This window comes from Leuciscus leuciscus (genome assembly GCF_965113295.1).
Source record: "Leuciscus leuciscus genome assembly, chromosome: 22".
Lineage (NCBI taxonomy): Eukaryota > Metazoa > Chordata > Actinopteri > Cypriniformes > Leuciscidae > Leuciscus > Leuciscus leuciscus.
The window spans coordinates 16,462,728-16,490,342 of NC_138746.1; the positions used below are offsets into that span (position 1 = coordinate 16,462,728).

The 27,615-nt window shown below is 38.3% G+C and overlaps 2 protein-coding genes across 2 annotated transcripts in view; both read left to right on the forward strand.

Moving 5' to 3' along the window:
* The window catches only part of parga (poly (ADP-ribose) glycohydrolase a), a 36,632-nt gene extending 22,613 nt beyond the window's left edge, over positions 1–14,019 (forward strand). Inside the window, exons 14-18 of the mRNA XM_082154907.1 lie at positions 9,033–9,111; positions 9,275–9,383; positions 9,606–9,711; positions 12,306–12,434; positions 13,050–14,019. Of these exons, the coding sequence (XP_082011033.1) occupies positions 9,033–9,111; positions 9,275–9,383; positions 9,606–9,711; positions 12,306–12,434; positions 13,050–13,237 (611 nt within the window). The 3' untranslated portion in view covers positions 13,238–14,019. The remainder of the gene's footprint in view (positions 1–9,032; positions 9,112–9,274; positions 9,384–9,605; positions 9,712–12,305; positions 12,435–13,049) is intronic.
* A 5,199-nt stretch (positions 14,020–19,218) lies between these two features.
* The window catches only part of ogdhl (oxoglutarate dehydrogenase L), a 51,692-nt gene continuing 43,295 nt past the window's right edge, over positions 19,219–27,615 (forward strand). The window contains exons 1-5 of the mRNA XM_082154782.1: positions 19,219–19,486; positions 20,233–20,446; positions 21,657–21,824; positions 22,634–22,736; positions 27,347–27,462. Of these exons, the coding sequence (XP_082010908.1) occupies positions 20,243–20,446; positions 21,657–21,824; positions 22,634–22,736; positions 27,347–27,462 (591 nt within the window). The 5' untranslated portion in view covers positions 19,219–19,486; positions 20,233–20,242. The remainder of the gene's footprint in view (positions 19,487–20,232; positions 20,447–21,656; positions 21,825–22,633; positions 22,737–27,346; positions 27,463–27,615) is intronic.

Consider the following 27,615-nt stretch of genomic DNA (forward strand, 5'->3'; position numbering starts at 1 on the left):
ATGAGTAAGTGTCTTGTATCCGATACATTACAAACAGCTTGTCTCTTCACTTCCCCACTGGTTGTTTTTAACATCTGAACCTTGCTGTTCCCTTCCCACCTCTGTTGCTGCAGAACCATACGCACACTTAAGTAAACTCAATTGATATGAAAAGACAAAAACATATTTAGTACTAGTCAATTCAGTATTAGTTGTGCTGACTCAGTTTGGTTACTTCATGGCTGTGTGTGTTGTGATTACTAGATATAGATTCTTAAAGACTTTTGAGTATAAGTTTGGTAATGAATCAGTTTGTGAAGCGGTTTGAATGATTGACGAGAACATTACCTTGGCTCAATCAATAAAGTAAAAAAAAAATTAAATCCTTATATCGTAATCACAAATGATTGCGAAGGTTATGGAAATATCTTTGAAAAATAGTTTGTCCAAGAAAAAAGAAAATGCTGCCTAAAAGAACTGCCTCTGCATTGTTTATTAAACAGCAATATTGAAAAGAATATATATATATATATATATATATATATATATATATATATATATATATATATATATAAAAAAGAATATATATATATATATATATAAATATATATATATATATAAATATAAAGAAAACTGTTATAATTTACTCCCCATTATGTTGTTCCAAAGCTTTATGACTGACTTTCTTCTGTGGAACATAAAATAAGATATTTTAAAGAATATTGGTAACCAAACTGATTTGGTGAACATTGACTTCCATTGTTTGGACAAAAAAGCGGAGGCATTAATTAAGATATATTCTTTTGTTTTCATTCTATTTGAATGTTCATTTTTAGGTGAACTATCCATTTAAATAATTGCTTAGAATCATAATAATTACTTGGAAGCAAATTTTACTTAATGCGAGAAATACTTGAAAATTACATGCCAGTGTTTTAAATGGATTAATTATATTGGTTTTGACGATTGAAATTTCTTTGTTGTGACAATCCAATAATAACAGTGTTATTTTATCAGCATTGTGATACTATTATATTTTTTATTTAATATTTTGATTGTTTTTTCCGTTTTCACTTTAATTAATTTTTGTTTTTTATAAAAATTGTCTATATAGTTTTTTTTAATAGTTTTTTTAATAGTTTTAGTACATTAAAGTTTACACCAAAATGAAAATTCTGTCGTCATTTACTCACCCTCAAATTGTTTCAAACCTGTATTAATTTATTTCTTCTGCTGAACACATGATGACTGCACATCTGCTGACTGCATGAACAACATGATATTTTGAAGAATAAGGGTAACCGAACAGTTGATGGACCCCATTGACTTCCATAGTATGATTTTTTTATTTTATTTATTTTATTTTATATTTTTACTTTGGTTACTGACATTCTTCACAATAACTTATTTTATGTTCAGCAGAAGAAAGAAATTCATACAGATTTGGAACAATTTGAGGGTGAGTAAATGATGACAAGAATTTTCATTTTTGGGTGAACTATTCCTTAAAGTTAAGGCGAGACACTACAGGTGAATAGGGTAAAATTTTTAACTAGCAGATATCACCATGAAACTTTCCCAGTTGATTACCTACATTAAGATGAGAAAAAAAATTTATTACAAGTTTTCTATAATTTAATGTTTAAATATGCAAATTAGGCAATATCTAATTAAATATGCGCTATTTTGCATATATTTTAAAAAACGAAATCTGAGTATTGGATAAAGCCAGGTTAAAATTTTTTTTTTCATTGTGTTCACATATTAGATGGGAAAAAAATTACAGAGGGATTTATGGATATCTACTTTTGTTATCCTGTAAATCAGAATATACTGTCAACAGCCTTAAAAAAACGATTTTCGCCATGTTTTTTGGAATAAAATGTTATATAAATCAGGCTAGGAATAATATATTTACAAATCCCTCTGTAAATGTCTTCATAATATAACTAGGTACAAGACTGGAAAGTTTGGTGTATATAGGTGCTACTGAAGTGGAGATTTCGTACTTGGAGTATGAGAGAAAGGTCATTTTGAGAAAACGGGCTTTAAAGATTTATCATCAGCCAATGAGATTGCGCATTCAGCCCTTTTACTTTCACGATTGGTTGCTGATAAAAAGGAAATGACCATATTTGGATCCGACAGCATTGTACAGGAGAGAGAGAGCTATCCAGCCGTGCGTGTGATGACAGAGAGCAGACAGAGATCGCGGAGCAGCGGGAGGATTAAGAACGCCAACTTTTGTTGAATTTATGATAAATCTACAGACGCAAACAGACAAAGTGTAGTAAAATAAAGACCTAAATGTGTATTTCGGACTTTTTTTCACCACAAGTCTGAAAGAAGACATGTTATTGAAGACAAATATCCCAAAATCTCAAAATTGACCAGTAAAAAAAAAACGATGTTTTTGCCTGCCGTGTCTCGCCTTAAACTAAATAAATTCAGTTTTTTATATTTAATTTCAGCTAGAGTTTGTTTTATTTCAGGTAACGAAAATGTTTTTTATGGTTTTAGTTTTAGTTAACTACAACCCTGAAGTGTCAGACATGTTCCTCAAAATTGTGAGCGTATCTCAAGGGAAATTTGATCCTGAAAAACTGACAGCATAGAGAAACTGAAATGAAAACTACCTAGTTATTTTAAAAAAAAGGTTCTTCCAAGGTTGTCACCAGGATGTGCCCTCTTGTCTTTTGTTTTCCTACCTGGTGATGCAGACAGGATGCAAAAAGACTTTTGCATTTTCCTCTTACTGTGTTCATAACAGAATATTGTTCAGCTTAACTTACAACCTAGGGGAGACCGGGGACAGTTGCAACACTTTTTGCATTTCTCTCAATTACTCAGAGACTATTTGGACTAGACCAACCAAATTTGTATATATTAAACTTGCATCTGTCTGCTAATTACCCATACCATTTAAAGATGATTATTATGACCGCCGCTAGCGTAGCTAGCCGGTCATATAGGGATTGTCAACGTTTTTTTTTTTTTTTTTTTTGTCACCTTACTGAATTTTTCGTCAACGATACCAGGGACACCGAAGCACCGGGGAACATGAAATTTGGTGGGCATGTAGCCCCACTAGACTTCTAAGGAAAAATTTCGTTTGGTCCCCGGGGGCCACTCCCCCCCCGCGCTGGGCCCCCCCAAACCCCAAAAAATGCAGTTTTTCCTAAATAACTACCTGAACCGTGGCACCGAGGATGAAGACATTTTTATGGTATGTTGGTCTACTAGACTTTTACGGAAAAATTTCATTTGGTCCCCGGGGGCCACTTCCCCCCCCCCCCGCGCTGGGGCCCCCGTAAATTTTTCGTCAACCATACCAGGGACACCGAAACACCGGGGAACATGAAATTTGGTGGGCATGTAGCCCCACTAGACTTCTAAGGAAAAATTTCGTTTGGTCCCCGGGGGCCACTCCCCCCCCGCGCTGGGCCCCCCCAAACCCAAAAAAATGCAGTTTTTCCTAAATAACTACCTGAACCGTGGCACTGAGGATGAAGAAATTTTTGTGGTATGTTGGTCTACTACACTTTTACGGAAAAATTTCATTTGGTCCCCGGGGGCCACTTCCCCCCCCCCCCGCGCTGGGGCCCCCGTAAATTTTTCGTCAACCATACCAGGGACACCGAAACACCGGGGAACATGAAATTTGGTGGGCATGTAGCCCCACTAGACTTCTAAGGAAAAATTTCGTTTGGTCCCCGGGGGCCACTCCCCCCCCGCGCTGGGCCCCCCCAAACCCCAAAAAATGCAGTTTTTCCTAAATAACTACCTGAACCGTGGCACCGAGGATGAAGAAATTTTTATGGTATGTTGGTCTACTAGACTTTTAGGGAAAAATTTCGTTTGGTCCGCGGGGGCCACTTCCCCCCCCGCGCTGGGGCCCCCGTAAATTTTTCGTCAACGATACCAGGGACACCGAAACACCGGGGAACATGAAATTTGGTGGGCATGTAGCCCCACTAGACTTCTACGGAAAAATTTCGTTTGGTCCCCGGGGGCCACTCCCCCCCCGCGCTGGGCCCCCCCAAACCCAAAAAAATGCAGTTTTTCCTAAATAACTACCTGAACCGTGGCACCGAGGATGAAGAAATTTTTATGGTATGTTGGTCTACTAGACTTTTACGGAAAAATTTCGTTTGGTCCCTGGGGGCCACTTCCCCCCCTGCGCTGGGGCCCCCTTAAATTTTTCGTCAACGATACCAGGGACACCGAAACACCGGGGAACATGAAATTTGGTGGGCATGTAGCCCCACTAGACTTCTAAGGAAAAATTTCGTTTGGTCCCCGGGGGCCACTCCCCCCCCGCGCTGGGCCCCCCCAAACCCCAAAAAATGCAGTTTTTCCTAAATAACTACCTGAACCGTGGCACCGAGGATGAAGACATTTTTATGGTATGTTGGTCTACTAGACTTTTCCGGAAAAATTTCATTTGGTCCCCGGGGGCCACTTCCCCCCCCCCCCCCCCCGCGCTGGGGCCCCCGTAAATTTTTCGTCAACCATACCAGGGACACCGAAACACCGGGGAACATGAAATTTGGTGGGCATGTAGCCCCACTAGACTTCTAAGGAAAAATTTCGTTTGGTCCCCGGGGCCACTCCCCCCCCGCGCTGGGCCCCCCCAAACCCAAAAAAATTCAGTTTTTCCTAAATAACTACCTGAACCGTGGCACTGAGGATGAAGAAATTTTTGTGGTATGTTGGTCTACTAGACTTTTAAGGAAAAATTTCATTTGGTCCCCGGGGGCCACTTCCCCCCCCCCCCCGCGCTGGGGCCCCCGTAAATTTTTCGTCAACCATACCAGGGACACCGAAACACGGGGGAACATGAAATTTGGTGGGCATGTAGCCCCACTAGACTTCTAAGGAAAAATTTCGTTTGGTCCCCGGGGGCCACTCCCCCCCCGCGCTGGGCCCCCCCAAACCCAAAAAAATGCAGTTTTTCCTAAATAACTACCTGAACCGTGGCACCGAGGATGAAGAAATTTTTATGGTATGTTGGTCTACTAGACTTTTAGGGAAAAATTTCGTTTGGTCCCCGGGGGCCACTCCCCCCTCCCCGCGCTGGGGCCCCCGTAAATTTTTCGTCAACGATACCAGGGACACCGAAGCACCGGGGAACATGAAATTTGGTGGGTGTGTAGCCCCACTACACTTCTACGGAAAAATTTCGTTTGGTCCCCGGGGGCCACTCCCCCCCCGCGCTGGGCCCCCCCAAACCCCCAAAAATGCAGTTTTTCCTAAATAACTACCTGAACCGTGGCACCGAGGATGAAGAAATTTTTATGGTATGTTGGTCTACTAGACTTTTACGGAAAAATTTCGTTTGGTCCCCGGGGGCCACTTCCCCCCCCTGCGCTGGGGCCCCCGTAAATTTTTCGTCAACGATACCAGGGACACCGAAACACCGGGGAACATGAAATTTGGTGGGCATGTAGCCCCACTAGACTTCTACGGAAAAATTTCGTTTGGTCCCCGGGGGCCACTCCCCCCCGCGCTGGGCCCCCCCAAACCCAAAAAAATTCAGTTTTTCCTAAATAACTACCTGAACCGTGGCACCGAGGATGAAGAAATTTTTATGGCACATCAACCTAGCCCATAATCACTCATTTGTGATTTGCGCCCCTCCCATAAAAAATGAAAATGCAATATTATTCTGCTTTAATCGCCCCTTTCTTCAGTGGAGATGTTCAGAACTGCACCATATTTCATGTGTATGATTAACTTGACAACCTCTGGGGGTATCCTCTGCTAAGTTTTGTAGAATTTCATCCATGGGGGGGTATAAAATAAATTCATTTATGTGCACATTTAGTGACTGTACACTCATCGGCCTGTAGATGGTGCTGTTGAGCGAAGGGTTGCTGGTTTAGGATGATACTGTCACACACACACATGCAGGAATACAAACAAACGCAAGCATGCACACACACTGACATCCACACGCACAGACACACACCCATACACACACATACAAATCCACATGCACAGACACACACACACACAAACACACACGCGCACACATGTACGCACACATACATACACGCACAGACACACACACACACACACACACACACACACACACACACACACAGACAGACACACACATACACAAATACACACACATACACATATACACACACACACACACACACACACACACACACACACACACACACACACACACACACACACACACACACACACACAGACAGACATGCACATACTATTACTTTTTGTAGGTATATACATAAACACGCAATACAGCCAAATTACTCCACGTCATTTATTTTTGTGGAAAGCCAGTGCAGGCCTGAGCGGCGGTCATATTTTGTACCGCGATGCGGTACATCTAGTTTATGACATATCGTTCACAGTATTTATTTGAATGGAAGAAGTCAGATGTTGCAACTGACCCCGATCCAGGGGACGGTTGCAACACAACCCAGGGACGGTTGCAACATGTTAAAAATACCTTAAATTTCATTAATTAACTTGAGCTTTTTGTCTCAATGAGCAAAGAATTCTGAAAATATTAACTGTTTTAGGCCTACTATAATATTATAGTATTATTTATTTCAATAATATTATTGTAGCCTATTATTTATTTATTTAGTCATATTTATCAAATAACAGTTATTGAGTTTTGTTTGTTCATGTAGAACATAGGCCTACATAGATTCAGTGTGCAGGTGTTACAGATGCGATTCAATCTCTCCATATTTCAGTGTCAGACAGGAAGAATTTAACAATTTGCAATGCAACAAACTTTTATTAAACATGCAATTTATAACATGTTGCAACCGTCCCCAACCCTATCAGCCATGACAGAACATCATACTCCTGCTAGACACACTGACTTGGACACATGCTAACCATGTCACTTAGAAGTCAACAAAACAATAATTCAAACGAAGTAAGTTTTGATTAATTCATACAAAATTTCAGGACAGTATGACAAAAATATATCTCATGAAAAATTTTACTTTCATACCTCCAAAACAAGTTTTGTTCAATAAATGCAGCAGCAGATGTTGAATATGTCTACTGTCTTCTTGGTGGGGGGAGGGTCTAACTGTGCATGTGCAGTATGAGTGTCATCACTCTAGCTTGTTTCTGATTGGAGAAAAATGACATGTTGCAACCATCCCCTGTTGCAACTGTCCCCGGTCTCCCCTACATTTAAATTCAGAAAGAAATCTCTCAGAACCATTGACTAAATAAACCATGTTGGTCCGTATGTACTATGTTTGAGTCAAATTATTTCTCCTGGTCCAGTGAATCGTTCGCGTAGTCGAACACTCCTAATTTTTCAGGTCCGGTTGCAGTCACAGCCATGTAAAAATGTTGCGCTGTGATTGGCTGTTTCCCACTCTCACACCTGCTGTCGTGCTCATTTCTCATCCACCCATGCTCTCTGACATCTTCCAAACAAAGCACAGATACACAAACCGTTAATCAATCAAAATCTTGTGCCTTTTAAACCCATATGTCATTTCCTGAAACACCAGAAAAGATTTGATAGTTATGGAGCAGAAGTGGCTATACACCATTGAGAAGTCATTTTTAGAGCTGTCCTAGTGAGTTAAAATTCTAGGAAATCAGCCTCAAAGTCAATGTGAACTTGGGAGCTTTCCACCCTGTGACAAAATACCCTCACTTGGAATCAAGTTCAGATATTAGTCATTTCTCTTTCTTTCACTTACGTCCTCTCTCTCTCACCCCTGCTGCACTCTCCTTCCACTTAATAGTATTACCTCTGGCCACAATGAATGACTGCGGGAACGGCCTTCTCTAATGGATCCAGCCATTCCATCACGGTTATTACAACAAACGAAATATTCATCGTCATCTCCGTTTCTATTGCACTGCAACCCGCCTTTGCAGCAAATCATATCCCGCCAGTAATGCATCATGACAAGGGCTCTTTAATGCACACTTTCTGCATCAGTACAGTTGGCAGAAATGCTGAAGCGTCGGTACAGGGACTGGATTTTAATCTTGTGATTGCTCTTTGTCAGAGTGCCACTGAAACTGGCCACACACACTAAAACACTAATTAAATCAAGGTGAGGGTGGAGGATTCTGGAGGACTTCGTGATTGTAGGGTCATGCAGTGTCTGGAAGTGGATTTTTTTTTTACATCGAGATATGGTCACTTAAGCAAGTGGTTTGATTTGAGTGTCCTGAAAAAAATCAATAAGGAAAACTGTGTGCAATATTTTCTGAGAGGCCTTCTAGTTATAATAAGAAGTCAAATATACATAATATATCTGTTTCTGATGGAACTGATAGGTTTTAATGCATGATTATACATTTATTTTTTATTTTATTTTGCAGCACATCTGGGATGCATTTCCCAAAAGCATTGTGAGCCCATGTTGATTGTGGAGACCATTGCCACCAATGGTCTCTTCGACCAACTTAGCTCAGGATGCTTTTGGGAAATGTTACCCTGTTTAGTTCCTTTCTCTATGAAGCCCCTCCTACCGACAAGCACAGTAAGAAGCTCTTATTGGTCAACTGGACCAGTATGTTGTGATTGATCAACCGCTTTTGAGTGTGTTTCGGAAATGTCACACCACTTACAATGTCCTTGACTTTCAACAGACTACTAACGCAACTCATCCAGGAATTTTTTTTTTTTTTTCGTATACCTTGGGTGGGAATTATTTAAATGAGGGATATTGTGATGTGTTCGTTCCTGGACGAAAACTGAAGACTACAATCAAGGCTTTTCAGGGAGTTCAGAAACCGGTCTTACTGATATAGAGAATAACTCCCTTTGCAGTGACCTTTGTGCTTTGTAACTTCGCAGACCTTCAAACAGCAACATTACGCACTTAAGAAAGTTGAAAATGTAAAAAAAAAAAAAAAACATAACCGCTTCTCTTTCCTATATGCTCACTCATTTTAATTTTGTGATTTAACTGAAACGATTTTTGTCTATAATATGGTGGGGACAAGAAAATGTTATGCATACTGTTGTTGGAATTGACCCACTTAAATGTATTTGTTTTATTTATTTGCTCTTCTTTCAGGCACAGAGCAATATAGCAAGTACTCTGGCTATGCAGAGAGCTTCAAATGGAAAGACAATCACAAAGACGAGATACCCAGGTAACATTATGGATTTCTGATGATAAAAACATTAGGAAACGCCTCTTAAATGGGTTCCTGCACTTTTTAAAATGTATTTAGCTGTCCTAAATATAACCAAGCAACCAAGATGGTAAAAATAAGGAAAGCCCTAAATAAAATAAACATCTTTACCCATGCCCAGAGACGAGTGGCAGCGGAGGTGCACCGAGATTGTGGCCATGGATGCACTGAAATACAGGAATTTCATGGAACAGTTTCAGCCTGAGAAAATGACCCGGGAGCTAAACAAGGTCAGCAAAGGCTTCATGCAAAGTGTTTCACACTGATGACATGAAATGGCAAATCCTTGACCTCTGTCGAGCTCTAATGACCTTTGATTCTCTTAACATTGTCAATCTGTTGCTTAGAGAATTTAACGAGGCATGAAATTAGTCATCTTGTCAGTCTCTTGTATTCTGCAGTGATTAGCTTGTATTTGTTTCTCTATTATAAAGGATGACTTCTTTTTCCAGGCATTCTGCAGTTTCATGCGTCTTGGTACGAGCCCTCAGAACCTCTCGGCTGTTGCCACAGGGAACTGGGGATGCGGAGCGTTTGGAGGCGACACTCATCTCAAAGGTACATGCAGGTCCTCACAAAGTGAAGCTACAATCTTTCTTTCTCTTTCTTTCTTTCTCAAATTTCACGCACCAATGTTAAAAAGCTCACCATTACTGATATTCCAGCTGTTAATTATTGTCATGTAAATCAAAGCTGTTTTATTTAGGCATCACAACATTATAATGTAGACTAGAGTGTGAAATGCTGTATTTAATCATAAATAGTCAGTCGAGTATATTTATCTCTAGATTTCTGGTTTTGTTGTGTTTCGGCATTCAGACAAAACAGAGAAGCTCTCTTGCTTAGTTTTTTTGACCCAAGACATGTTTTTGCCACTTTCCTGTTATTGATCAGCTGACACACATTTATCTTTTCCATTACAAGTGCAACTGATTTTCCAGCCTCATCCATAAATTCATAGCAAGCTTGAGACTTTGCCAACTGATCATTTTCTGTTGTAAGGATGGAAGCCCGTTTCATGAGATAATTCCATCTTTGATAGTTTATCATTGTTGAAACCATGTGTGCTTGAATGTGGAGCTAGTTAATTTCTCCCATTGACTTATCACACAGTAAATTCATCTTGATGCTGGGTTATTTTGGGCCAGTCTGTTTAGTTTAGCGCTGGTTTGACTACAGATTACCCGTTGTAATTGGTTGCCCTCATTTGAACAACGTTCATTTATCAGTGGGCTGCATTCAACCTCTTTAAATATTTAAAATCTTTAGACTCAATTTGAAGCTGGGTGACTAAGATTGAGTCTCTTAATAGGGGTTGTTAGACATGGATTATTTACCTTTTAAAAACAAATTGGATGTGTCAGTCATTTTCTCCACTGCTAGGAACATGAAGCAAAACTAAAGAATCCACACTATGCCATCAATGATGTATTATACCATATTTTATTCATTTAGGTTGGGCAGCTATCAGTATTTTCTGGGGACCCTCAGATAATATTAACAATATATCATAGAGCATGCAGCGGTTGATTGACCCTTCATTGTGCTAATGGGGGGTGGGAGGGGTAAATCTACATTGTTTTTTTTTCCCTTTCATATTCCATATTCCCATGCATTGACAGGAATCCATGCATAAATGTATGCATGTTATTTCTGTTTAGCGATGCGTGCATTAAAGAGAAATAAATACGAAATATTAAATGCTTCCTACGTGGTTTTTATGGCTTTAGAAGTTTTTGCTTTTCGACTAAAGCTGCACGGTTCTGGATAAATTGAGAATCACGATTTTTTTGTTGGTTTCAAGCAGATTTTCCCACGATTCTGAACAGACAACTAAACAAAATAACACGTAATTTACTAGAGGTTCTGGCAAATGTTAAAGGACAAGTTCGGTATTTTACACTTAAAGCCCTGTTTTCAGATAGTTTCTGATGAAATACAATGGTTAAGATTGAAATTTGGACAAATGCTGCTGTCCCGAGAATTTTAGGTTTTTGTGGTAGCACCCCCCACCTATACAACGGTTGCATAGGTGCACTGGAAAAATCGTTCGTTTACAAAGACGTGAAACTCACCGAGTGGTCAGGGGTGTTCACTGATATGCTCACACAAAAATCGCTGCAAAATATGCTTTCAAACAGGTGCTTTACCATTTGTTGTAAAACTGTGGACCTATTTTTCCAAACGCCTCACACCCGTACATTCTTCCGTTGAGAGCTTGAATAATAGACTCTCCAGCCCAGTTGGTGGTGATAATGCACCTTTGCCAATTGCAAGCAAACCACTGGCATTTCATTGAATACACAGAAGAAGAAGCGGCGGAGTAATACCGTAAAGGTGCTGCGGTCTCACAGCACGTCCTATACAAGTCAATGGAGTTGGACAAAAACTACGATAAAACCTGTATTTGGGTGGGTGGGTGGTGGGGGGGGGTGGGGGGGTGGTGGGGGGGGGGGGGGGGGGGGGTGCTGCTAACACAAAAACCTAAATTTCTCGGGACAGCAGCATTTGTCCAAAGTTCAATCTTAACCATTGTATTTCATCAGAAACTATCTCAAAACAGGGCTTTAAGTGTAAAGTACCGAACTTGTCCTTTAATAGCTGCTGTCTATTTAAAATGTTAAAAGACTCCGAATGAATTACTTAAAAATGGTTTAAAATGAATGATTCAATAGGCTACTTCATTGTTTCATTACTGGATGAATCAGCGTTTTTTGAACGAATATCTTGTGTGAATGATTCAATGACAAATACGTTTTTTAACAGTCACTTGTCGCCATCTACTGGTGCAACGATGTAATCGATACAATCGTTATTTGAAGTGCCATGTTACATTTAAAAGGTGATTTGCTCTATTTTGATCGCTACTGTAGTCATCAGTGTTTATACCCGCACTATAAACTTTTATCCCAGTACGTCAGTGATCATTTGAATGTTTGTAACACAGAAATAATGATACTGTGTGGTTGAAAAAAAGCTGTTTCATACCTAAACATAATAACTGGTCTCTCTTGGTCCGCGGCAGCGCAAACGCAGATTTGAATGTTCCAGTGCGATTTTGTCAAAGGTTTAATAGACAGAGCCGAATCGCTGTGATTTAGAAATGAGATTGCGTGGGTGTTTGAATCGACTGTGTCTGTTTGTCCTTCCAGCTCTGCTGCAGTTGATGGCAGCATCTGAAGCAGGGAGAGATGTGGCCTACTTCACATTTGGAGATGAAAGACTCATGAAGGACGTGCATCTCTTGTACACCTTTCTTAAAGACAACTGCGTCACTGTTGGTAAGAGGCCTGCTACGTGTGGTTCGTTCTGTATCAGATCTGACACACATTATAAAAATGGATGTCCTGTTTTATTGGAGGTGGATGTAATTTTATATATTGTTTATGTATGAATAAAAAATAGACTGACAGACAGATGTTCAAAAGTTTTGGGTCGGCAAGATCTCTTATGCTAACCAAGCCTCTTATGCTTATGCAATGTTAACAGTAACATTGTGAAATATGATTTAATTATTTAAAATTTGAATGCCAAAGCTGAATTTTGTATAATATGTATATAGATAAATGCAAGAACACACTGGCTAATTAAATGTGGAATGCATTTAACGATTTCAAAATTCCTGCAATATTGAGCCATTTGTTTTACATAATTAAATGATACAACCATTAGTGCTCTTCAGTATTGTGAAGTTCTCTGTTTCTGTCCCATTTTTCCTTTCTGACATTTATTGAAACCTTTTTGAGAAAACGCTGTCAGCCATCTATTGTACTAAAGTGGAGACGGCAGTAAACTTGTGTGCTCTGTGATTTATGAATGGCTCTGGACTTGGCTGACGCCATGATGCTCACCATCCCTCAAATCTTTTTTTTTTCCTCTTTCTCTCTGTCTCCTAGGCGATCTGTACTTCCACTTAAAGCAGTACTCCAATGTAGTGTCTAAGCATGGCCAGTGGCCTAACATCAATCTCTATGGGTATATCATGGATAAGGTCAGTACAAATATGGAAGCGGAGCCCAACCCTGGCCCCAGCGACAGCAACTTGACCACTGCGCCTTCCCCCTCTCCTGCAGACTGCCATTAATGCTGGCCAACGGCTAACTGAACCTGTCTAAATGCCTCAGTGCTTTCTTCTCCTTTAGACAGACTTTTTGGGTGATTGTCTGAGACATAGGGAAGCACATTATGCCTTTCTTTTCTACCTGTGAGTATAAGGTTGAAGACACTATGTATAAGACGACAGGAAGTATAGCAATAGTAGTCACCATGACTGTAAATCCTTATTTCTGATGAACATCATCTAGGTTTGATCTCAGGGGAGTTTGTCCTAGAATGCCACACAAACTTACCTGGGATCAAATTTACTGCATGCTCTTGTGGAATTAAATGAGTTGGGTGACCAAGGTGTAGTCTTTTTAAATGTTTTTGTTCATATCCAGAAACTAACAGTGATTCAGAATAAAGTGTTTAGAGATAATTAACAAAGTATGCATGAAAACCACAGTAAGGTCCCCCGTGACACTTGATTGCAAAATGTATTGCACAAAGCCGTAAAGGGAAAAGTTTTGTTGAAAAGTGAAAAGATTTGAGAATGAAAGATGTGAACAGGAAACGTTAACTGTTGAAAAACAACTTGTATAGTCACTCTGATGGAGCTGCTGCAAATTCAAATTGTGTAAAAATATATAGTCTCTGCATGCCATTTTTAGCAATTTATTACAGTCAAGGTTTTTACTGTTTCAATTTTTGTTTTGATCAAAGGCACCTTTAAGAAATGGGGTTGATATTTAAAGGTAGTGAATATTTTCATAGGTTTTGCTCTTTATTTTATTATGATTTGATAATTAAAATTGTTGATTCAGAAAATTGTTGTTTGTTTCTTTCTTTCTACTTGCTATATACATGTTCAGGATATCTTTTGACATGCTAATCAAAACATGCTAATGCTTTTACCCAAGTTGACACGTGGATTAGTGCAGAGCCAGTAGACTACTTGTGTTTAAGGTGTTCAATTATTTATGCTCAATTACAAATTCAATGCCATCTATCTATCCAAGTCATAACAATGAAAAATGATCCTTACAGTCTTTGTTACGGTACGTTATGATTTATCTTTAATGTGTATCTTTTAAATTCACTTAAGTCACATTTCAGTTGATATAAAACAATCTTTCTTTCTTCAGTCCAACTCTAATCATTGCACAATCAACCGGACTAATAGACCTAGCTTGTAGCTTTGTCCAGCACGTGTATATACCCCTTAATTGTATAATTCCACTTATAGTTCTAATTTGACCTAACTGACCTCTTTTGATCACCACCTTTATGACTGTTTCTAATCAACCTCAAATGCTTTTGAACGTTTTCATCAGTTCAACCTGGAACACAAGTACCACTTGAGGACCAAAAGATGGTCCCCTATAAATGCGCTCTTGGTTTAAAACGGATGCAGTCTCCCCTTGTTTTCTCAAATACTGAGGTCCTTAAAGGGTCAGACTTTAATAGAAATTTAAATGTCACTGAAATGAGTTAAGAAGCATTACATTCTTGTCAACATTTGTTTCATAGAGAATGAAATTGTGGGCATGGAAGTATCAAATCACGTTTATTTATTTTACATTCTAAATGACGGTTGCCTTTAATAAGATCCCTGGTAAAGTAGGCTCTTGGCTCCGTCTGTTTCAAGAGCTGAAGTCAGAGAGCACAAAAATGGCATTTTCACTTATAATTGCATGACCTTACTTGTGCCTGGTTACAAGACGCTTTTTGTTAGTTTCGATTATAGCACTGATCAAGAGCAGAGAGGGACAAATGTAGATGTTTTATTGTAATGACGTGTATAACAGCTCCACGATATGAACCTCTGACTCGTACGGCACCTTGTATGTACTACTCTGCACTTTTTTGTGGTCACAGCTTGTATAAGTGCTGCTCCAGTGCAAGTGTGCAAACTATCACTAACTGTGTTTGCATCTATTGTTAAGATCTCTATTTATTTAAGAGTCTGAATTGCTGTATATTTTTCCACATATAAAAGTGTCACGCATGACACTTTGATCCTGAAAATCATGCATTTGGCATTTTCTTAATGCTGTATTTGAATCATGTCTGCTTTACTTCTGAAACAACCATGATAGCAGCCCAGTAATGATTGATGACAATGCTTTCTTTTTTTCTGGTTGTTGGCCACTAAGAGTGATGAAACTAGTTTTGAGGTACTGAGGGGGAGGGAACGCAATTAGCTCAGACTGTAAAATCCGCCAACATGAAGACCATCAATCTAGATGACTGAAGCCACATGTTCCAGTGAATTCTGCACAATCCCTGAGAAAATTAGGAAAGCGTAATTGTCCAATGTGATTAAGAATTAGAGCTTACTGAAAATATCAATGCACTCATTACACTCTGGCACAACTTAGTAATATTTATAAATATTTAATTGAATTTTTAACACACAGTGGTTGCGGGTTTTATATATGTGTCTGTTAATTGCTGTTTAACCTTTATTAAAAGGAAAGTGCATTGAAAGCATGGCAAGAAGTGAAAGAGTCAAGTCCCAGCATTTCCCAGTGTCGTAGAAGCATCAGATATAGAGGTTGGACACTGGTCAATAGTGTTGGAGGTTTCACGCCATATGCACGGCCTGATGGCCAATCTTCACTGATTTTACATTCCATCAGTAAGAGCAGAGTGTAAGCGATGAATTAGCAGAGCAATAGCACAGCTATACATAAAATAATGCAATCCATACAACATAATGGAAGACATATCAGAGTTCAAAACAGGACAAATTGTTGGTGCACTTCTCGCTGGCTCATCTGTGACCAGGACAGCACATCCGTGGGTTACAGTGCGGAAAAGCCCCAAAAGAGGCTTAACACCCGGTCTGTTGTGTGCCCAGAGTGAAGCACGGGGGTGGATCAGTGATGGTTTGGGCTGCAATATCATGGCATTCCAAGGACTACCGGACCGTTCTGGTGCGTTCATGTGTGCCCAATGGTTCAAACATTGTACCTTGAAGGGGGTGCTGAGTATCAGCATGATAATGCACCGATACGCACAGCAAGACTTGTGACAGAATGGTTTGATGAATATGAAAGTGAAGTTGAACATCTCCCATGGCCTGTACAGGCACCAGATCTAAATATTTTTTTGCCACTTTGGGGTATTTTGGAGAAACAATTCAGAAAACGTTTTCCTACACCAGCATCATAATGATCTGGCCATTGTTGGCTCAAAATCCCGGCCCTCTGGCCACTGTGCAGGACTTTTATCTGTCATTCCCAAGACGAATTGATGCTGTATTGGCCGCAAAAGGAGGCCCTACACCATACTAATAAATTATTGTGATTTTATTGTCCAACTCGTATTGAATGATTTGATTGAGTCCCCCAGTTCTATAATTGTGATGGTTTTCGTTTATTTTTATACTATGATAATATATGATATAATTGTGTATTATTTATATATATATAAATATATATAGCCATCATTTCAAAAGTGAGGGGGACAGAATGTCAAGCGTTATACCAGTTTTTTTTTTTCAGACCTTTGTTGACAGGTTTTTTGCTTAATTGGCTTAATATGCTATTTATGTTTAAAGAAAGAAAGAAAGAAAGAAAGAAAGAAAGAAAGAAAGAAATGCAATATTCTGTACTTTATATTGCACATGGTATTGTATATTGTACTATATTATTTACATATTTCAAATAGTTTTTTGTGTACGTTGTTTTGTATGTGAATGGCACACAGTAATGGATACTTGCACATTCACACTCTACTTTATTCTAGTCCACATTTCAGGAAGGAAAAAACAAGTCACTCAAACCACACAATTGCAAAGATGTATTGAACTCAATTGACAAACATGTCACAGTAAGGAGACCTTAAATCAGTAGAACAATAAGATGCAATAAACAGTTAGTGTCATTTCATTTATGGCTTTTCTTTTTAGGCTGGTTTGATCAAAAGCAGCAGATTATTGTATCAAAATGGAGCCATACAATATCTTGGTACCACTGAGACTGAAATTTTAGAGTTTTGTCCCGAAGCACCTGACACACAGTATTGGGATCTGGTTGGTGGGGTTTTAATACAGGTACTGAAGACCCACCTCCTTCTACAACTGTCAACATGTCTGATGCCCTCTGCTCTGTCTATTAAAAAAAGTACAAATTAGTAAAAGTTAAAGGTATCAGAAATAATTCAACATAGACAGTGCTGCTAAATATTTTGTATATTCCTTTCAGTTTACACATTCATACAATAAATGGTACACAACAACAAAGGCTTTTTTGTCTCCAAATCTAAGCCAAATCCTAAGAGTCAATTTTAGCTATAACTGTCATAACTTTTCACAAAATGTATAGTTACTTTGTTTTACCTATGCATGCAAGGCAGTGTAGACATAAAACACATGAATGATTAATGGAAAAAAACTAAACAATTTTCTTAACTTATTCCAGTCATTTGTTTTCCCTCACTTCTGAAACTTTCTGCCTCATTCACTCTCAACTCTAAATTAACTTCTGGCTCTGTCTATTGACAATAAAGAAGTGAAATATGTAGATACAGGGAATTGTGACATACAGAAGAAATTAAGTACACTGCTGAACAATAACCAATCATTTGTATCCTAAGTTATTTTTCCTATATTGTCCTAATGGTCATTTTATGATTGGTCTATATATGGTACTACAAACACCAGTTGTAGATTTTATACAATGTATTAAAAAAATGCCATCACTTTTCACCTGTGAAGAGTTTTTTGTTTGTGTGTCATCCTCTTTCTGTCCTGACAACCCTAGGCTGCCTGTTTCTTGATCAGTCTTGACACAGAAATCTTGAAACATAGAAAAAAACTATAATACTAATGAACCCTATAAATTAAGACCTACATCAGAACATTAATGCATACAGTTGCATACTGCATTTATATTGATATAGGTAACACTTTACAATAAGGTTTCATTAGTTAACATTAATTAGCTATTTTAGTTCTATCTATCTATCTATCTATCTATCTATCTATCTGTCTGTCTGTCTGTCTGTCTGTCTGTCTGTCTGTCTTACTAAACTAAAACTTTTAAATTGAAAGCCTTCAAACTTCAAGCTTTTACAACTACTTCAAACTTTCTGATTAGGCTTTTTCAAGACAACTTAAAGTTTGTCTACAAACTTTTTTATCTAATTGTAAAGTGTTACCGAATTATAGGCTATATGGCATCATGTAGGCCTACGCATGTTCAACGCTGCCTGATTCATGGTGGCTGTTAATGCATGAAAATCCAAATTCAGCATTAACAATCACCATCTTTATTATAATTTGAAGGGTTTTGATAACATATCTGTGAAAAGAAAAGACAATACAAAAAAAAAAGACTGAAAATAAGTGCACGTTTGTGCGGGTAGTGAATATTTTCCATTTCCGACTAAACTTGTTAATTATTCAACAAGAGAAATAGGCAGAGTTATTCATCATTGTGCAACACAATTCGGATACCACATGACAATTTACAGTGCTTGACTTTTTCATTTTTTGCAGGTTTGTACTCATTGCGACCTCTATGAAAATGATGGATACAGCGCGGGTGCGAGCATGGGCGTGTCGTGATGCACGAGTGACTGATTACCATGGAAACGTGAAAGTCACGTATAGACGATCTTGACTCTTTGAATTTTAAATCTGGATGTAGCCTATACTACACTGTATACTGGATGTATACTACACATCTGGATGTAGCCTATAGCCTACTACACATTGGCTCGCGAAACCTCAACTTGTCTCAACTTGCCCTATGAAAAGTGCGGGGAACGAATTTACATTTTATAAAATTAAATGTTTACACAAAATGTACACTTTAATTTAAACTCTACATCTACCATTCAAATTCAGCCATTTCAAATGCATTCTCAAATAAATTCTGATTGGTGCCCAACTCTGATTCGCAGGGTTATAACTTATATCTGAAACACCCAGCACATGTTGCTTTATAGTGCATTATTTATTGTGTCCATTTATCATTTATTCTGAACTGGATACATATGATACAATAGGTGTGAAGCCTTGTTCATGGCAACATAAAATGCAGTATGATAGAAAAACTGTACAAAGATAAAACGTCAAATAAATGATACATGAACTCTAAACCTGCTGTTATTTTAGATGCTGCAGTTTTAGAGCTGAAAGTGACCAACTGCAGCGCCGCATTCAGCACTTGCGGGTTATGGGACGGATTTGACGTTGGAGAGATTATAGGACAGAAAAGAAACTGAATCACGACAGACCGCGTCTGATCTCAACTGGACCATCTTCATCTGCGCGCAGCTCAAGGTGAAATTTGTTTGTTATGACGTAGAGATGAAGCTACGTGGACTCCGTCGCGTGTGTCGAGCGAATGGAAACATATGGATGGGTAACAGCTGTAACCAATCGCCCAATCGATGCATCTTTACGACTGTTCGCTCATATTTGCATCGCATAAATGTAGGCTATTGGAAGTGGTTTTGACAACGGGATTTTACATCGTTCAAATCAATTTGTCATTGAATGGGTGCAGATGAAGGACGAGCTCTATTTAAAAGCCTTTTATGAACCGCCGGTAGCTAGCCTACTTGAAGCACTGATATAGATAGAGCATTTTAACAGCGCAATGGTTAAGGTTATCCGCAAGAACACTTGCGGCATCAACGAGGATATTTTTAAAGGTGCCTTTTTAATGAATTAAGTTTTAAATGTAAAGTAGGGAAAATAAATAGTCATTTTGGAAAATAGGCTATCACATGAAATTTGTATTATTGTACATGAAGTGAGTCAGTCACCCCACAACAACATAACACTGGCTTGTTCTAAACCAGGGATCACATTGTTTGACCATCGTTAATTGAAGACCCATCACTAGCTTAACCCGCCAAACATTGGTGAACATCACTATCTAGATTTGTATTGGTGTTTTTTTCAGGGTTAAATCACTCAAACACGTTTTCTGATTTTAAAAATGTTCAAAACATTCTCAGGAACTTCTGAGAACAGCTCTGATTAAGTCTGCCATAATACCTTGCCGTTTCCTATTTATGAAGGTCTGCAGACATGAGTCAGCTAAGGTCCCTGGCTGGTGCTCTAAGAAGCAGGAGCCAATGGATGATGGGGTACGTGGGGACAGGGAAGCGAGTTTTTGACCCACGCCGTAACTGTTCCAGCGGGGCTCCTGAGCCTTCATTGGCGGCCTGCAGCTCTAGCTATGTCGTAGAGATGTATTACGCTTGGCTGGAGGATCACAAAAACGTTCATGAGGTGCAGTGAACATCCATACTGAAGACACTAAAACTCTGTCCCAGTTCAGAAACGGAGTGTGCTTTCTATTAATATAAGAACACTGCAATGCTATCATTAATTTTATAGGCCTGCTGGGTTATGTTCCTAATCTGTAAACCCCTATGCTCATTTAATACTTTCACATTTGCATCAGTGTTATTTTAGTGTCACTGATATACTACTATAGTTTTTGTTAATATTTTGTAATTTTTGTCATATTTTGCAATATTTTGTCTATTATTAGGCCTACATTTAAAAAAATTAAGTTAGTTTTAATTTTGGTTTGAAGTAATTTTGTTGTTTTTGCTTTTTTAGTTTTTTATTTATTTGAATATATCTATATAATATATTTTTAGTTAAGTTTTAGATATTTAGTTTGTTATTTTAGTACTTGAACTAAACGAAAATGAGAAATGTTGGCAAATATAGCTGAAATAAGTTAATTTTCAGTTAATGTGTTTCTTATTTCAAGTAATAATAACCCTGATTTACATTTATGCATTTGTCAGACGCTTTCATCCAAAGCAACTTACACTACAATTCTGGCTATAGACCTGATTTACAGCAGCGCCATCTTTGATTTTTAACGGCAATGAAACCGAGGCTTTGAGGGATAGACATAAATCTCTTCTAAACTGTTATTTAATGTGTTTTTGAATTGTTCTGCTGACAAAACGCTGCAAAAATATCTTTCCAAGAACTTTCAGTAGACAATAAACTCCAGAAATTATGAGCTGCAGAAAATTATGAGTTTCAGCTTTTTACAGTTGATGCCATTGAAGACACAGTAAGTCTATCCCACACAACCTCGCTTTCATACCTGTCATGGCGCTGCTCTGAATAACATTTGATCAGTTCATGCATTCCCTGAGAATCAAACTCATTACCTTGTCAATCATTTAAATACTCTCATGTATTTTTTCTTGCATTGAACACAAGATGTGGTATTTAGCAGAATGTTTAAGCTGCTTTGTACAATAAAAGTGGATGAGCACTGGAGAAAATAAACAGCTTAGACATTTTGCTGAATGTCTCCTTTTGAGTTCCACAGTCATATGGAATGGAAATGGCAATAGAGAGAGAATAAATTATCTTTTTAACATCAGAAAATCCTTAAACTTTTTGTTTTGAAGTAATAAGTAAGAAGATTTGACCTTTTGAAATATGTAACTTGTTATATTTTCAACAGTCCTGGGATGCATACTTCCGTAACGCCCAAGCCAGCAGTTCAGAGGAGTCTGGAGAGAAGCGTCTGTCTGCGCTGCTCCAGGGAAGAGGCCAGTCTCAGACGCCTGCCATGTCACAGAAGGTGGTGGAGGATCATTTGGCCGTCCACACTCTTATCAGAGCCTATCAGGTAAAGTGAGTAGCTCTGGGTTATGGCCCGTTCACATCAAGAACGAGAACTATAACCATAACCATAACCATAACCGTAGCTTATACGCCAACGATATCATTGAAATCACTTTCAAAATGATTTTTTCTAATCAGAATCCCCCCGACTTTAAAGAGCTTGAGCATTTAAAGCACCAGATGACATAACTTCAGCACACATGCTAATATAGTTATCATTATCTTCATAGTTGTCATTCTTTGGACAGAGAATCAGAGACAGAATTACAGGGGAGATTTTTCAATTGAGAGAATCTAATACACAATAAATTATTTTTATAAATTAATCCAATCATATTCACCAGCACTGGACTGCAACAAATCAAAGACGCGCCTGTACATCCGTACATTTTAGAGTGTCCCTGTGTAGTTATGCAAATCACGTGATTAATTCAAACCTAATTAGACTTGCTGTTTTTCCCTTTTGAAAATAAAAATATCAAAGAGATTGCTTGAATCAAAACAGGTGGTTACATTTTCCCTGCTTCCTCTAATTAATAAGATGAAGTATCGTAGGGATTTATTAAATTCTGTCTTTTGGCAAAGCCAGCATTTTCTTTCCATCTCCTGTTTACCAGCCTGTTGGGATTGTATGTTTAACTTATTGTGAATCCTTATGAGATTTGTTAATCATGTGACACGTTGGTTCATATTTGTGTGGGTAAGATATCCGCTAGTTACTTCCTGGCTCAGTCTTGCTTCTGGTACTTTCATCCTTTCTTTGCATATGGAGAGAGCAAATCACACTCAATTATTGTGTTTTACCCCCTTTAGGTACGTGGTCACCATGTGGCCAGGCTGGACCCTCTTGGCATCCTTACTGCCGACCTGGACTCCTTTGTTCCCTCAGATCTGATTACGTCAATTGACAAGCTTGGTAAGATTATATCCATTTAGCATATTTCCCACTAATATTTAGCTTCATAATTCTTACAAACACTCACTTCCTTCCTTTCACTGTCCTACTTAAAGAAGGATCTTTATCGGCACCGATAGCCTCGCGGTTAGCGCCGACATATAACGCAGCTGTGCCTCCGGCGACCCGAGTTCGATTCCCTGCTCGAGGCCTTTTCCCCTCTCTCTCTACCCCATGCTCTACTTTCCTATCCAATAAAGCCACAAAAAGTCCAAAATCATAACTTAAAAAAAAAAGAAGGCTCTTTGTTCTGAAGACGTTTGATAAATGCTGACTTAGTTCCTTGCTTGGGGCTCATCCTTATGAGTGTTTTTTGTTATTATTCTGTTTCCTTAGCCTCTCCCTCACCACCATTCAATACAGCAGCTGCTGAATAATCCACTTCTCTTTGAATAGAAACTCCTAATTACTGTTAAATACATTGTATTTTACAGACTTGATGACATGACAATGTCATTTTCTTTTGTCCAGTCATAAAACATGCAATTCACACTCACACACACACACACACACTGCTGCATTGCTTATTGATATTGGGGGGGGGGGGAGGAGCATGTATATTAAACATGCATTAAAAAACTTAAAACAGGAAATGATATAGAGAGGCAAACTCTCATTACTGTGTGTCAAGATCAGATCTCTTAAAATATACCTTTAGCTTTTTATGACAAGGCAAGGTTAGCTCAGGATGTAAAATGTCATGTGGTGCGACTCCTCAAAAACGTGATACAGTGTATATGATGATTCATGATATTTGTAATGAAATATTTTAAATGACATTAAATGGCAAGTTATGAAATTGAAACTTCTCTTGAAAATGGTTTAAAGTTTTTTATCAATCATATAAAACCAACATAAATACAAAGAGTTTATTTCTAAGAACTTGAACATGTGTTTTAAACTAGATTTAATATATATATATTCTTTATTATGGACACTCTTACAGTAAATGTCATTGACCCACAAACTTCAGGCTTTTAAAAAATATCAAAAAATATTTTCGTCTTTTATTTAATCAACACATACTTTCAGTCTTTATCTTTGTTGTTTATTTTGTGTAACGTCAGCGCTACAGTTCTTGCTTGCATTGCAAGCCAGCACAAGCTACCGGAGCTGTGTCTAATGTAATTGGTGACTGACCTTGCCAACCCCAGCCACTGTGTTTATACGTCACTGTAGCAACAAAGCTGCACCCATCCGCTGCATACATCTCATTTTAATTACGAAAGGAAAATTAGATTGTTGGAGCCTACTGAAAAAACTCTTTCATTGCAAAGTGAGGACTTCCAGTTATTAGACCATTCATCAAAAGACAAACTGTGAGCCCCATATCATTAAAATGTGAAATATTAACCATTAAATATGCTGAATGTATAGAATATGTGAATTCTCGGCAAATAAAACCGAACGCCGTGCTGTTTCTGAGATGTTCCTGCATGTGTATATAATCTTTTAGATCAGTCTTTTCATTTTAGCTCAGGGCTTCCGAAGACCATTGGAAGTTGCTTCCCCAACCTCATAATCAGAGCTGATAGCACTTCATGTTATATAAGGATCAAGATTATTGTAATGAAGTTTAGTAACACTGCCAGTACCAGTGCTTGCGTTTTGGTTATTTGGTGACTCATAGAGCTCGATTAATGGAAAGGGGGAGAGAGAGCGTGGATGTGTCTGCTTTTAGGCTCTGTAGTCGTGCAGTCGTGTAAGTGGTCTGCAAACAATTCCTCATTTGGCCATTACAGATTCCCCAGTCTCAGACAGCGACAGGGGCTAGAAGGGAGAGCTATGCCCCAGACTCAATCGCAAGCACAGGTTAATGTTATCTGAGATAAAGGCCCATAAATCTTTCTCTTTGCTCTTGTCGGGTCCTATTGCCTTTAGTGTCGCCAGAGTAGAAGGATGTAGCACATGTTCTCACAACAGATCGAAAAAGAGAGAGTAATAGCCAGTGAGAAGACCTCTCAAAACATGCCTCTTTTACCTCACTACTCTCTCAATGTGTCGGTCAGGTTTTTTCGTAGTTTTTCCTATAGACTTCGTGCAGCTAATGAGGGCGTGTATTGGACCAGAAGGCTCTTAATTTCGGTATGATGCATCTTTCCTCTTTATCTGTACTGTGGCTTTAATTACATTTGCACCTGTCTCCTCTTGTGTGTGTTCCTCTCTTGAGGAGACACAGTCTTACTGATAGACCCCAGTGTTATCTACAGGATGCATTTGCAAACTACCACGATTGCCTCTATTGCGTGGTTTTCTTTCACCGTTTAGGGGTGTAACTAACCATCAAATTGGTAATCATGTTAGTTTGGATTGACATATCAGGGCTCCAAGGCTGTGACTGAAATGGTTGAAAATGTGTCAAAAAAAATGTAAGATTTGCTACAATAATTTCAAATCTAGAAAGCTTTGTGTGGGTCTTTATACGGTTTTGTTGTATATCATGAACAGCCTGTGAAACAGCCTGTTTCCTCTGCTTATTCACTATATTAACATGAGTGAATAATAAATACAAAAATAAATGATCGCCAATATGTCTGATACATACAAAAACATAGTAGGTGTTCTAGGACTAATTCAAGTTTCAAGTTTAATTAATTTATAAAGCACATTTAAAAACAGCCACAAGACTGACCAAAGTGCTGTACAAGACATCTAAATACAAATCCTAAATATGCACACTTAAGATAATACGCACAAATATAATATACACATTTAAAAATATGCCAGAGAAAACAAATACGTTTTTAAAAGAGACTTAAAAATGTTCAGGGAAGGTGCCACTCTGATCTCTAAGGGCAGGTCGTTCCATAACCATGTCCCAACCACAGAAAACGCTCGATCCCCTCTACGTTTGAGTCGTGAGTGTGGGACTAGAAGGAGGTTTTGGTCACTTGATCTTAAGCCTCTGGAAGGGGTATAGTAAGTAGATAGGAGCATGGTTATACAGACATTTATGTACAGACATTTATGTATTTTTGGACCAGTTGAAGGCGAGCGATTTGTGACTTGGAAATTCTGCAATACAATGAGTTGTCTAAACGAGAAGTAATAAAAGCATGAACAGCCATCTCTAGTGGTTTGTCAGTTAGGAAGTGTTTAATTTTAGACAAAAGGCGGAGTTGATAACTAGATCCAATTACCGAAGATTTTTGTTTGTCAAGTTTTAAAGGCTCATCTAGAAGGACACCCAAATTCCGCACATGCTTCGATCTAAAGGCAGATAAGCTCCTCAAATCGCTAAAAGGTTTTGAGCAAGCCGAGCTTTAAGATTTAACCTCATCTAAGCATTAGAGAAGTTAATGCAGATGGATAATTTCTCTTGATAGGTAAATATATTTGGCAACATAAAATCGTAAAAAAATTAATTGTCAGCATAAAAATGGAAGGAAACACCATGTCTTCTTAAAATAGAACCCAAGGGTAGCATGTACAGCGAGAAAAGGGACGGCGCCAAGATCAAGCCTTGTGGGAGGCCACAGGAGAGATGAGCGATAGAAGAGGATAAAAAACTTTCTGTTCGATAAAAATAACACTGAAACCACTTGAGGACTGTCCCTTTTATCCCCACACATGACTCTAACCTAGAAATTAGTGTGGAGTGATCAACAGTATCAAATGCTGCAGTTAAATCTAAAAGAGCAAGGACCACGGAGTCACCTGAGTCAGTAGTTACAGTAGTTTTTATTTAGCACTCTCAAGAGTTATTTAACAATTATACAATAAATATTTTTGACAATTATTCATAACCGCAATCACATTTTAGTGAATAATATGGTAATTCTCACTTTTTTATTTACTAATCTCAGAGTTTTGATTAGAATACATCACATCCTTTCTGGTGCTTGCCACAAAAGTTTAAATATTTCAACGCAAACAAAGCAAAAAAAATTGCATCCGGAAATTCTACACACATGAACGGAACTCCACACAATCCCATACTACACTCTATAGTAAATGAATGACTTCCAGACTGTCTTTGTCGGAAAAAGAGAAAAGGCAGTTTTAGTGTGTTTTCTTCAAGCAACAACCACAGCATGATGAGCTGTGAGGTCCAGATTGGGAATGACTCTTTTGAACCGGTTCTTTTTAATGAGTCATGTTTGAAAAGTTTAATGAAACAGTCATGTTTTGAGAAAGCTATTTAAATCAGATCAGAGTCATTTTTGAGTTCACAACTGACTGCCGCACTGATCTGCGAGTCATTCTTCAGTTATGTCTGATTCGAAAAAGACAGGGAACAGTTATTGTGATGTATACTTTAAGTTTGTGAGGCTTACATCAGTCTATTTTCTGACTGGTTGTTAATATGACAATGTTAAATGTAATTTAAAAACCATATTCACAATATTTTTTGTGTGTAAATGAATAATGGTATTCTAAAAGAAATGTTAAGTGTAAAGGAAACTGTGTTGAGTAACTTGTTGGAACCATAATCATAATCTTTACTTCACTTTAAATCATAATATTTGGTGTAAAAAGGAACATTGTGGGGGTTATATTACATTTCATTATAGTATTTTTTTGTTGTTGCCGTTTTTTCTTTAATATGCTTCTCCTCTTTTAATTTTTAGAGTCGTACAGCTTGGGAGAATCTGATCTCGATAAATCATTTCAGTTGCCACTAACCACATTTATTGGGGGAAATGAAAGCACACTCCCACTGAGAGAAATCATACACAGACTTGAGGTGGGTAGATGCTGGATTACTGTGATATCACCCAGTATTTGAGAAGAAACACTCCTTCCTCATTTCTCATTAGCTGGTTTTGTGACTGGATTGATTCAGATATGACATTCACTAGCTATTCTGAAAGGATGTAATTTGGGTAAATATGACAAG